At 52.6% G+C, this 13,514-nt stretch overlaps 1 protein-coding gene across 1 annotated transcript; it reads left to right on the top strand.

Moving 5' to 3' along the window:
* The first annotated feature begins 10,295 nt into the window (after positions 1–10,295).
* On the top strand, positions 10,296–11,835 carry LOC120748040 (zinc finger protein 239-like). The gene has a single exon (XM_058424421.1). It carries the CDS (start codon positions 10,296–10,298, stop codon positions 11,454–11,456), a length of 1,161 nt encoding a protein of 386 aa, XP_058280404.1. The 3' UTR covers positions 11,457–11,835.
* The last annotated feature ends 1,679 nt before the right edge of the window (positions 11,836–13,514 follow it).

The following is a 13,514-nucleotide window of genomic DNA, read 5'->3' as shown; positions in this document are numbered from 1 at the left end:
TTTTCTTCCTTATGTTCTTACTCAAAGGCAAAATACTGTTTACTATCATCTGTAATTGGAGACCCCCAGAAAGCATCCTTTAAGTCCAGTACTGAATAATACTGGTGTGAAGAAGGGATCTGATTCAGGATTGTATAGGGATCCAGAACTGTGGGATGCCTTGATTTGACAATCTCATTGATTATTCTTAAATCCTGCACCATTCTGTAGGTTCCATCTGGTTTCTTAGCTGGCAGGATAGGGGTGTTATAGGGAGACCTACACGGCCCTAAAAAGACCTTCCTTTAGCAGGGACTCAGGTACAGACTGTAACCCCTTCTTTCCCTCCCTTGAAAGAGGGTATTGCTTTTTAGACACTACTTGTCCTGGTTGTTTCAAAGTAATTTGGAGAGGCTCTATATCTAGTTTTCCGTATTTTCCTGGGGCTGCCTACACTTCTGGATTTATTTCAGCATAAGCCTTCTCAGACATTTTACACAAAGCTATCACAGTGTTGGACTCTGTCATTTTTTTTACACTACTAATTTGCATTCCCACTTTAGCCATCAAATCCCTTCCCAGTAAATTACAATCACAATTAGGAACAAACAGGACTTCGTGTATTTCAAACCTGTCCACCACATCTATTAATAGCGGTTGAATAAAATACACTCGCTCATCTTTTCCACTCACTCCTTGAATGACTAATGATCTTTTTGATAATTCCCCCCCTCAGGTATAAAATTTAAAGTGGATTGAGAAGCTCCTGTATCTACCAGAAAACACACCTCCTCTCAATCTGGACCCACCTTAAAAGTTATCAAGGGCTTCTGAGTGGTGGGTCCTTGATATAATGGGAGCCCCCGACACCCCTAACAATCCATTTCCATTATCCTCTGGATTTCCTCCTCCTGAGGGTCCAGCTGTTTCTGCAGACACTCCCTTTTCCAATGCCCTTCTGCCCGGCAGATAGCACACTGGTTCCTTCTCAACTGCTCTTTGGGTCAGCTCTCCCCTGCCGAGGAGGGAATGAATGCCTCTGCCACTTCCCTGTGGCCGACCCCGTCCCCTCTGTCCTGGGGACCCCTTGGACCCTGCGGTTTATTCTTCCGTGGCTGCAAAAGCTCTGCCATCATCTTTGCCTTAGCTTTTACCTTTTCCTCATCCCTCCTTACATATATCTGCTGTGTTTTTCTAACTAGTTCTTCTAGAGGCTTGTTCTGCCACTCTTCATCTTTCTGTACCCCTTTCTGTATGTCAGGCCAGGCCTTTGTAACAAATTGTACCTTCAACAGTGTGTCAAAGGCTGGTCCCTCCGGATCCATCCCCCGTGTTTCCACAAGGCCTCTCTAATCCTCTCTAACCAGTGAGAGGGGTTTTCATGTTTCTCCTGTTCTAAGGACATAGCCTCAGCTCTGTTGTTAGTTCTGGGAACTGCTGATTTAATTGCCCTAATTAAAAAAACACGGTAATTGCAGAGGTGAGCCAAACTGGTCTCCTCATTTGGGTTCCACTGGGGGTCCACCTGGGGGATGGCATTGTGATGTATGTTCTAAAGTTAATTCGTGTTAATAGGATATAAAATGTAATACAAGCCATATAAATATAAGTTTTGTATAAACTAGCATGTTGTAAGTTAAGTTTTGTTCAAACTAGCATATTGTGAATTAACTCAGGGGAAGGTGGCTCAACAAAATAAAGGAATTTCTCTAGCCCGAAAAGGCATGGGAGGGACACAAGGAAAACATGATTGGAATTACCAGAAAGAGGAACAAGAAAATGCCGCTGCCGGGAATCCTTGAAAGGGAATGTTGATGGTTAAGTCTCCTGTAGAATTTTCCCCCCCCCAAGTTGCTAGGAGACTAAATGCTGAGTACTTAACCTGGACAAAAAGAAGCTGATCACTTAGTTTGGGGGAGGAAAAAAAAAAAAGCTCCGGGAGAGAGAGCTGAGGGTGGGGGTCGGGCGTCTCTCCTCTTCCGAGGAGCAGAGATCAGGGGCTGCTGGCTGCTGGAGGCCACGGTTAACGAAGGAGTCTGGTCCTGGGAATTCTACCATCTGTTGGAGTATCCAGGAATTCGGAGTTTCTTCGCTGTCCTGCTGGATTTTAGGTGAGCCCAGGTCCTGCCGCTGCGGCTTCTCTGGCACTGCCACCTCTGCCTGCCGAGGACACCCCCTGCCTGCGGAGGACAGTCCACCGCGCCCGGCTTCCAGCCATCAGCGCCGGAGCTTCCACCGTTCGCCCTCGGGGTTCTTGGTTCTGTTCTACTATTGTTATAATTGCTGTTGTTTTTTGTCTGTCCTGTTATATTTACTAGTAAAGGACTGTTATTCCTTTTCCCCATAGCTCTGACTGAAAAGTTTTTTTTAATCTTCCAAATTATAATAACACGGAGGGAAGGATTCAAATTCCTCATTTCCTAGAGAGGCCTGCCTCTCCATAGCAGACACCTGTCTTTTCAAAACCAAGACAGAATTGGGTGCCCAATGTGGGGCATTGAGAGAAAAAGGAAGAACAGTTCTTAAGTGTCTACATTGCTGTGCACTGGATATCATGTGGTCTGGCTTAACCTGGTTTGGGTGGCATGTGGTGGTGACCGTATTTCTCCCATTTGCAGGCCCTTTTCTAAACATGGGCCCTGTAACTAAGGTTACTGTGGCTGTCATCCAGTTTGCTATATGGGTTAACGAAGTGAGGAAATTGTGGATTTTTAATTTCCTCTGGAAGGCAGGCACATGGATTCAGGGCTATCATACACTAACTGTGTGTTTCTGGGGTTACTTTAACAATGGTACCTACTGTGAAGAAATGACACCGGGGAAATTTTTTCACAACCCTTCACCCAGCTCTTTGGGCCTACCCCACCAGTCTTTGAAGGGTTCAAATCTCTGAATGTTAGTGACATCATACAGTGGCTGGTGTTGCTGGTATGCCTGTTCTGTTTAGCATTTAGAGATAAGGGGAGACTGACCTGGATAACCACCCTGATACCTACCCTAGAGAATAAGGATACTGCCCCACAGCCTGACCCTGCCCCAAAGCCTGAGCCCGTCCCACAGCCTGACACTGTCCCACAGCCTGACACTGTCCCACAGCCTGCCTCAGGAATAAACCACACAGACTGGATGAAAGAGATCCATGAGATGAGCCAGATGCTGAGGGAGTACCTTTCCCCTGTAGTAGCCTCATTAGCCCCAGCTGCTGGGAAACCCTCCCCCTGCCCCGACAAAGGAGAGTCTGATGGTGCAGCAGCAGAACCCACAGACGTTACAACCGTCCAGGTTCCAGCTGAACCACAGGGGCAGCCACAGCCAGCAGCAGTGGCCCCTGTGGAAACAAAGAAGTAGAAGGTGAAATCAGAGCACCCAGGCAACAAGGATAAGAAAGGAGGGCCCTCACAACCCGCAAGGGAATCAGAGGCTGAGATCATCACTGAGTCCCTGACATATGAAAGTCTGCGTAATCTGCAAAAAGATCTTGCACGGCGGGGACGTGAGGCTTATACAGCCTGGTTACTTCGAGTCTGGGACCTTATAGGTACAGGCGTGCAACTAGATAATAGTGAGGCAAGGAATTTGGGACCCTTGACCCAGGACTCAGGTGTGAATCAGGTATTCGTAAGGGAGCCAGGGCCCCTTTCCCTTTGGGAGCGGCTTTTAATGAGTGTACGGGAGAGGTTTGTCCACAGAGACAGAATGCAGGAGCACCATCATAGAATGCGCTGGAAGACCCTTGAGGAAGGGATCCAACAGCTGAGAGAAGTGGCAGTATTGGAGGTACTCTTTGGGAGGGGTGGACAGCATGATAATGACCCCGACAAAGTCAGGTGCACAGGGCAAATGCTGTGGAATCTGGCAACTCTAGGACCATCTCAATACGCCACATTCATTGCAACAATTCATCCTGATAACAACCGAGAGACAGTGGGTTCTGTAGCCAACAAGCTTAGAAATTATGAGAGTATCATCAGTGGCCCAATGCAGGCTCAGGTCTCTGCCGTGGCTAAGGAACTCAGGGAGAGGATGGAGGAGGCGACAGAGGAAATAAGGGAGGTGAGGGAGGAGATGAGGAGGAACAGTTCCCATGTGGCACCTGTGCGAGTTACAGGCCCCAGAGTCAGCGCTCAACAGCCCCCAGCTAGAGAGAGAGGGTACACCCCACGAGCTGACCTGTGGTACTTTCTGCGTGACCATGGGGAAGACATGGGAAGGTGGGATGGGAAACCCACTTCTGCCCTGGCTGCACGGGTGCGTGAGCTCAAGGAGAGAAACACCGAGGGGGTCCCACTAAGATGAAGGTAGCCTCGACATCGCATGACCAGGCTGCCAGGTATTATAGAAGTGAGGATGATATGTCAGATCCCCGTGATGGAACCTCTACCATGTATGCTCAGGAGGGGAATAATGACCGGTGCTAGAGGGGCCCTGCCTCTAGCCAGGGAGAGGCACGGGAAAACCGGGTCTATTGGACGGTGTGGATCCGATGGCCTGGCACATCAGAGCCACAGAAATATGAAGCTTTAGTTGATACTGGTTCTCAGTGTACCCTGATACCATCGGAATATGTGGGGACAGAACCTATTTCCATTGCTGGGGTGACGGGGGGATCACAGGAACTGACTCTGTTGGAAGCCGAGGTGAGCCTGACCGGGAAGGAGTGGCAGAAACATCCAATTGTGACTGGCTCAGGGGCCCCGTGTATTTTGGGCATAGACTTCCTCCGGAATGGTTATTACAAAGACTCTAAGGGATTCAGGTGGGCTTTTGGAATAGCAGCTGTGGAGGCAGAGGGCATTAAGAAATTGAATAGCTTGCCTGGACTGTCGGAGAACCCATCTGCAGTAGGACTTCTAAAGGTAGAAGAGCAACGAGTTCCAGTTGCCACCTCGACGGTGCACCGCCGACAGTATCGGACAAATCGAGATGCCGTGATCCCCATCCACAAGATGATTCGTGAGCTGGAGAGCCAAGGGGTGGTCAGCAAAACCCACTCACCCTTCAACAGCCCCATCTGGCCTGTGCGCAAGCCTGACGGAGAATGGAGATTGACTGTGGACTATCGTGCCTTGAACGAAGTGACTCCACCATTGAGCGCTGCTGTGCCAGACATGCTGGAACTCCAGTACGAGCTGGAGTCCAAGGCAGCAAAATGGTACGCCACAATTGACATTGCCAATGCCTTTTTCTCCATTCCTCTGGCTGCAGAATGCAGGCCTCAGTTTGCTTTCACCTGGAGGGGAGTGCAGTACACCTGGAACCAACTGCCCCAGGGGTGGAAACACAGCCCCACCATCTGCCATGGACTGATCCAGGCTGCACTGGAAAAGGGTGAGGCTCCGGAGCACCTACAGTATATCGATGACATCATTGTGTGGGGGAACACGGCAATGGAAGTGTTTGAGAAAGGAGAGAAGATCATCCACATTCTCCTGAAAGCTGGTTTTGCCATCAAGCAGAGCAAGGTCAAGGGACCTGCCCGAGAGATCCAGTTCCTGGGAGTAAAGTGGCAAGATGGACGGCGGCAGATTCCCACTGAGGTCATCAATAAGATCACTGCAATGTCCCCACCAACCAGCAAAAAGGAGACACAAGCTTTCCTAGGCGCTATAGGATTCTGGAGGATGCACATTCCTGAGTACAGCCAGATTGTGAGCCCTCTCTACCTCGTCACCCGCAAGAAGAACGATTTCCACTGGGGCCCTGAACAGCAACAAGCCTTTGCCCAGATCAAGCAGGAGATCGCTCATGTAGTAGCCCTTGGCCCAGTGAGGACGGGACCAGATGTGAAGAACGTGCTCTACTCAGCAGCCGGGAACAATGGCCTGTCCTGGAGCCTTTGGCAGAAGGTGCCTGGGGAGACTCGAGGCCGACCACTGGGATTCTGGAGCCAAAGCTACAGAGGGTCCGAAGCCAATCACACCCCAACAGAGAAGGAAATCTTGGCCCCCTGTGAAGGCGTTCAAGCTGCCTCAGAGGTGATTGGCACAGAAGCACAACTCCTGCTGGCACCCCGACTACCAGTGCTGGGGTGGATGTTTAAAGGAAAAGTTCCCTCCACCCATCATGCCACCGACGCCACATGGAGCAAATGGATTGCCCTCATCACTCAGCACGCCCATGTTGGAAACCCAAATCGCCCTGGGATTTTGGAGATAATTACAAACTGGCCGGAGGGTGAAAACTTTGGTCTCACAGATGAAGAGGAGCAGGAACAAGTGACACGTGCCGAAGAGGGTCCGCCATACAACCAGCTGCCAGCAGAAGAAACACGCTATGCTCTTTTCACTGACGGTTCCTGCCGCATCGTAGGGATGAACCGGAAGTGGAAAGCAGCTGTATGGAGCCCAAGAGGACAGGTTGCACAAGCCACTGAAGGAGAAGGTGGGTCAAGCCAACTTGCTGAACTCAAAGCTGTTCAACTGGCCCTGGACATTGCTGAAAGAGAGAAGTGGCCAAAGCTCTACCTCTACACTGATCCGTGGATGGTGGCCAATGCTCTGTGGGGTTGGCTGGACAGGTGGAAAAAGGCCAATTGGCAGCGTAGGGGAAAGCCAATCTGGGCTTCAGATGAGTGGAAGGACATTGCCACTCGGGTAGAGAAGCTACCTGTCAAAGTCCGCCATGTAGATGCCCATGTCCCCAAGAGTCGGACTAATGAGGAGCACCAAAACAACGAGCAGGTAGATCAGGCAGCAAAGATAGAGGTGTCAAAGATAGACTTAGATTGGGAACACAAGGGAGAGTTGTTCCCAGCTCGATGGGCCCATGATGCCTCAGGCCATCAGGGCAGAGATGCCACCTATAAGTGTGCACAAGACCGAGGGGTGGATCTAACCATGGACAGTATTTCTCAGGTTATCCATGACTGTGAGACGTGTGCTGCCATCAAGCAGGCCAAGCGGGTGAAGCCCCTGTGGTATGGCGGGCGATGGTCCAAGTATAAGTATGGGGAAGCCTGGCAGATTGACTACATCACCCTTCCCCAAACCCGCCAAGGCAAGCGCTATGTGCTCACAATGGTAGAGGCCACCCCAGGATGGTTGGAGATCTACCCTGTGCCCCACGCTACAGCCCGTAACACCATCCTGGGCCTTGAAAAACAAGTTCTTTGGAGGCATGGTACCCCTGAGAGGATTGAATCTGACAACGGGATTCATTTCAAGAACAGCCTTATAAACACCTGGGCTAGGGAACATGGCATTGAGTGGGTGTACCATATTCCTTATCATGCGCCAGCAGCCGGGAAGGTTGAACGATGCAATGGCCTGCTTAAAACCACTTTGAAGGCACTAGGTGGGGGGACTTTAAAGAACTGGGAGAATAATTTAGCAAAGGCCACCTGGTTAGTGAACACTCGAGGTTCTACCAACCGAGCAGGCCCCGCCCAATCTGAGCCCCTGAGAACAAGAGATGGAGATAAAGTTCCAGTGGTACACATGAGAGGTATGCTGGGAAAAACTGTTTGGATTAATTCTGCCTCCAGCAAAGACAATCCCGCTCCTGGGGTTGTTTTTGCTCAAGGACCTGGCTGCACATGGTGGGTGATGCAAAAGGATGGAGAGACTTGCTGCATACCTCAAGGGGACCTTGTTTTTCGGTGAACACTGTGACTGTGTCTGTATTTATATTCACATGTATATATATGTATATTATTTAAAGGTTTAAATTCAATATAATATGTTGGTGTGGGAAAAAATTCGGGGTGGATAATGTTGAAGGTTAAGTTTCCTGTAGAATTTTCCCCCCCCCAAGTTGCTAGGAGACTAAGTGCTGAGTGCGTAACCTGGACAAAAGAAGCTGATCACTTAGTTTGGGGGAGGGAGAAAAGCTCCCGGAGAGAGCTGAGGGTGGGGCTCTCGTGGCTCTCGTCTTCCGGGGAGCATGGATCGGGGACGGCTGGCTGCCTGGAGTCCACAGTTAACGGAGGAGTCTAGTCCTGGGAATTCTACTATCTGTTAGAGCGCTCAGGAATTCGGAGTTTCTTTGCTGTCCTGCTGGATTTTGGGTCAGCCCAGGTCCAGCCGCTGCGGCTTCTCCGGCACTGCCAACTCTGCCTGCCAGGACACCCCCTGCCTGCGGAGGACAATCCACCGCGCCCGGCTTCCAGCCATTAGCGCCAGAGCTTCCACCGTTTGCCCTCGGGGTTCTTGGTTCTGTTTTACTATTATTATAATTGCTGTTGGTTTTTTGTCTGTCCTGCTATATTTACTAGTAAAGGACTGTTATTCCTTTTCCCCATAGCTCTGATTGAAAAGTTTTAGTTTTTTAATCTTCCAAATTATAATAACACGGAGGGAAGGATTCAAATTCCTCATTTCCTAGAGAGGCCTGCCTCTCCTTAGCAGACACCTGTCTTTTCAAAACCAAGACACACGGGGGCAGAGCAAAGGGCAGGAAAGGTCAGTGTCCTGTAGGGAAAACGGGGCCAGTCCCCGGGAACCCCAAACCAATGGAGACACAGAGGAAAGGAGAAACCAAAGGGCCAGGGGAATCAGGGAGGGGAGAAACTGAGGCAAACCATCGTGTCCAGAGCCCCATTGGGAAGTTCTCTGTCTCAGGCTGGGCAGGTGACTCTATGATCTGTCCTGCCAAGGCCAGGCCCTAGGTATTATGGCAAGGGGCTGCAGGGACTCCACACTCAGCATGATTCCAGTTGCTCACAGCCACTCCCAGTCAATCCCAGTATGATTCCCATCACCCTCAGTGTGATCCCAGTTCTCCCCAGCATGGCTGCAGCTGTTCCCACTGTGATCCCAGTATGATCCCAGATGCCCTTGGAACAGTCCCAGTCCCTCTCATCATGGTCCCAGTCACGCCCAGTTGTCCCCAGTGTAGATCCAGTCACTCCCAGTTTTCTGCAGTGTGGGCCCTGTCATTCCCAGCATGATCCCATCTGTTCCCAGTGTTGTTCCACTCCCCCCAGTATGTTTCCAGACCCTCCCAGTATATCCCAGTTGCCCTCAGCATGCTCATAGTCATTCCCAGTCACTCCCAGTTGCCCCAGTAAGGCTCTAGTTACCTTAGAATGATGCCATTATTTCCCAGTTACTTCCAGTCACTCCCAGTATGATCCGAGTTGTGATCTCAGTCCCCTCAGCATGGTTCCAGTACCTTCCAGTTGATCGATGTTGCTCCCAGTGTGTTCACATTTTCCTACCACCATGGGCCCAGCAGCTCCCAGTAACCCGCACTGAGGATCCAGTCACACCCACTGTAATCCCAGTGGCTCCCAGGATGATCCCAGTGGGACCCGTAGTCACTCCCAGTATGGCTCCAGTCACTTCCAGTATGATCCCAGTGAGTCAGGCTAAAATCTCAGTCACTCCCAGTATGATCCATTGTACCCAGTCACCCCCAGTATGGTTCCAGTCATGGCCAGCACCTTTCCAGTCTCTCCCAGTCTGACTCCAGTATGATCCCAGTCTCTCCCAGTACTATTCCAGTCACTCCCAGTATGATCCCAGTATGATTCCAGTCACTTGCAGTCTAATTCCAGTCACTCCCAGTGCGATGCCAGTGGCTCCCAGTGTGATTCCCAGTTGCTCCCTGTCAATGCCAGCATGACCCAGTAGCCGCCAGTATGATTCCAGTGACCCCCTGTCTCTCCCAGTATGTCCCAGTCACCCCTTGCATGCTCCCAGTCACTCCCACCTTATCCCAGTTGCTCTCAGCATGATTCCAGTTGCTCACAGCCACTCCCAGTCTTTCCCAGTATGATTCCCATCATCCTCAGTGTGATCCCAGTTCTTCCCAGCATAGACCCAGCTGTTCCCACTGTGATCCCAGTATGATCCCAATTTCCCCCATCAAAGTTTCAGTTGTTCCCAGTTCCTCACAGTATTATCCCAGTTGCCTCTAAAATACTCCCAGTCCCTCTCATCATGTTCCCAGTGACTCCCAGTTGCTCCCAGTGTAGATCCACTCACTCCCAATTGCCTGTTTTATGGATCCCAAATGCTCAGTGACTTCTAGAGATGCTCTTGGGCAGAGAGACTTTCAAACTTGACGTACTCATCCCTTGTTCTCCCCCCAGACAGGATTTCCAATTCCCAAACCTTTGCAGGATGGAGGAGGAGGCTGTGAGGAAGAGGAAGGTGCCCCAGGACAGCCAGGCAGGTGAGGAGGAAGTCAGTGCCCCTTTCCCCCTCTCTCCTGCTCCATCTCCCAGCCCAGCACGGCCCCTGGCTGCAGGACAACCCCGCAGCCGACGCCGTCCTGCCGGGGACGCACTGAGGGGATCTCCTTCCCCTTCCCTCTGGCACGGAGGCAAATCCCATCCTCTCCTTGTCCTTCCTCCCCCAGACAAGGAGCTGAGCATGGAGACCAGGGAGGACAAATCCCCACGGCAGATCCTCGTTGAAGAAGCCATTTTGAGCGGCTCCACGGGGCAGGAATCCAACGGGGAGGAAAAGTCCTGGCGATCCCTGGTGAGAAGAGACTGCAAAAGCAGATCACGAGGATCTGAGGAGGAAAGAGCCACCCTGTGCCAGGAAGGCGACCAGAGATGGAGCCAGAGCTCAGACCTGGTGGTCCATGAGCAGCTTCCTGATGGGGAGAAGCCCCACAAGTGCTTTGGGTGTGCGAAGAGCTTCAGCTGGCGGTGCGACCTGCTTCACCACCAGAGGATTCACACAGACGAACGGCCCCACGAGTGTGGGGAATGTGGGAAGAGCTTCAGGAAGAGCTCCAGGCTCATAGAACACCAGAGGATCCACACTGGGGAGAGGCCTTACGAGTGTGGGGAATGTGGGAAGAGGTTCAGCCACAGCTCCAACCTGATAAAACACCAGAGGATCCACACTGGGCAGAGGCCCTACGAGTGTGTAGAATGCGGAAAGAGGTTCAGACACAGCTCCAACCTAACCCAGCACCAGAAGATCCACACTGGGGAACGGCCATACAAGTGTGGGGAATGTGGGAAGTGCTTCCTGTACCGTAGTTACCTGACCATACACCAAAGGATCCACACTGGGGAGAGGCCCTACAAGTGTTCCGAGTGTGGGATGGGGTTTCTGACCAGCTCCCAGCTCCTTGAACATCAGCAGACACACATAGAGGAGAGGCCCTTCCGCTGCCCCGACTGCGGGAAGGGCTTCACGCGGAACTCCAACCTCACCCGCCACAGGCGCATCCACACCGGGGAGAGGCCCCATGAGTGTGATGTATGTGGGAAGAGCTTCATACAGAGGTGGGACCTGATCTGCCACCAGAGGACCCACACTGGGGAGAGGCCTTATGAGTGTGATAAATGCAGCAAGAGGTTTCCCACCAGCTCCAATCTCCTCGTACACCAGCGGATTCACACAGAGGAGAGGCCCTTCCGCTGTCCCGACTGCAGGAAGGGCTTCAAGCAGAAATCCGCCCTCACCACCCACCTGCGCATCCACACCGGGGAGAGACCCCACGAGTGTCCCCAGTGTGGGAAGAGCTTTTCACAGAGGTCTCACATGACCCAACACCAACTGAGGCACTGCTAAGAGAAGCCCTGTGAGTGCCCTGAGTGCAGGAAGAGCTTTGTGCACTGCTCCAGCTGCGTCCCCCACTGGAGGACACACGTTGGGCAGAGCCCTGGTGACCCACATTCCCTGTGATCCATGTCGGGATCTGGTTCCATGTCCTGGCTGGTTATCCTTTTTTTTTAGCCCTAATATTTTTCTCCTCTCTCTTACTTTGCATTCCAGAAGCCAAGAGAGATCCATCTGTCACCTCAAAACCAATGAAATCCCACTGAGAATAACTCAACCTTACCCCAAAAGGGCTCAATCCCACCCCAGAATGGCTTGTTCCCACCTCAGAAAAACTCAATCCCACACCAAACTTATTCAATTCCACAGCTGCCAGGCTGAGATGGGGCTGGAAGGGGATTGGGAAAAGTGGGATCCAAATTTGGAATGGGGGGATTGGGATTGTGCATGGCTGGGTGGGTGGGATGTATTTGATAGTAAACCACTTCCGTGGTTATAATGTGGAGCCAGGTCATGTCTGTCACCCTCCCTTACAAGGGGGGCTGAGATCATCTCCATTCCTGCTTAGCTGGGGCATGGGCTGGAGGTGGTCTCTGTGGAGCGGACTTTCTGGAGGGGCCTCTGCAACCATCATTGCCAGGTGGAAAGAGAAGAGAGGAGAGGAGAGGAGAGGAGAGGAGAGGAGAGGAGAGGAGAGGAGAGGAGAGGAGAGGAGAGGAGAGGAGAGGAGAGGAGAGGAGAGGAGAGGAGAGGAGAGGAGAGGAGAGGAGAGGAGAGGAGAGGAGAGGAGAGGAGAGGAGAGGAGAGGAGAGGAGAGGAGAGGAGAGGAGAGGAGCTGAACGCGGTTCCGCCCGCTCCGTTCCGGCGGTGCCGCCGCCGCTGCTTTCCAAACCCTGTGTAAGCCCCGCCTCCCTTGACGACAGCCAATGGGCGTCCAGGAACAGCCTGAGGGGCGGAGCAAGCGGCGTTCCACGGTGTGACCCAACAGACAGGGGGCGTGACCAGAACATGACCGAGCGATCTGATTGGGCGGGAGGCGGAGGGTTCTAAAAGGGGCGGGGCTCGGGCCCGGGGTCACCCCGGGGTTTTGGGAGCAGCTCCAGGTGTCCCCAGTCCCTCTCCAGCTCTCCTGGAGCCCCTTCACGCCCTGCAAGGGGCTCTGAGCTCTCCCTGCATCCTTCCCTTCTCCAGGGGAACATTCCCAGCTCTCCCAGCCCGGCTCCAGAGGGGCTCCAGTTCCTCTGGGCTCGCCCCAGCAGCTCCCATCCTGCAGCTGGGCTCTCACCTGAGCGGGGCCCAGGGGCAGAATCCCCCCGCAGCCGCTGCCCATGCTGGGGCTCAGCCCAGGGCACCTTTGGCCTCATGTCCAGCCTCTCACCCACCCGCACGGTGCCCATGGCGGGAGCTGTGCAGGTGACATCATTGACACCAAATAAACCATCTCGCCCTGTGTCTTTTCTTTTTTAATTCCGTCCTGGTCACTCTCAGTTACCATTTTTGAGAATTGCATTTCTTTGGCAAGGCGAGGGCTGGCAGAGCTGTGCAGGTGCAAACAAAAAAGGATGAAAACCCGCAGGAATCAGCCGTGGGAAAAGGGTTCCAGCAACTCTGTGATGCTTTGGGGGAATTTCAGCCTTTGGCACTGGTTACAGGTGCATCTAGGGCAGCTCAATTATGCTGGGCTGGGGTCTCTGGGGGTCCCAGCCCCATCCCAGGGGTGCCCAGGCAGCTCCCTCGGCATTCCTGTCGGGATAGCTGCTCTGGAGCAGGGCAATCCCCTCCTGGCTGGAGAATTCACTGACGACAGGGACAGGAGCTTGGGAAGGGGCTTCAAAGTCAGGAAAGTGGGCAATTTGGGGGCTCCTCAGGGTTTCAGCACCCTCCCACCCTGGAGAGGGAATCCTCCAGGATTCTGGGGTTCTCCAGGGCTGTTTCCCTTTGAAACATGGAATTCTATGGAATTCTATGGCATCTGTCGTCATGCTGGTGTCAGAGGAGCTCACAGCCCCAGCCAGGCGAGTGCATTTCTGCCTGGCTGCTGCCTTTGGACACGGCTGGACGGGGCTTGGA

The sequence above is a fragment of the Hirundo rustica genome, unplaced genomic scaffold (genome assembly GCF_015227805.2).
Source record: "Hirundo rustica isolate bHirRus1 unplaced genomic scaffold, bHirRus1.pri.v3 scaffold_456_arrow_ctg1, whole genome shotgun sequence".
NCBI classification, from domain to species: Eukaryota; Metazoa; Chordata; class Aves; order Passeriformes; family Hirundinidae; genus Hirundo; species Hirundo rustica.
This window is presented reverse-complemented; position numbering and strand designations above follow the sequence as displayed.

Coding starts and splice junctions, on each gene's coding strand:
- LOC120748040 (XM_058424421.1), top strand. CDS start 10,296: ATGGAGACCAGGGAGGACAAATCCCCACGGCAGATCCTCGTTGAAGAA.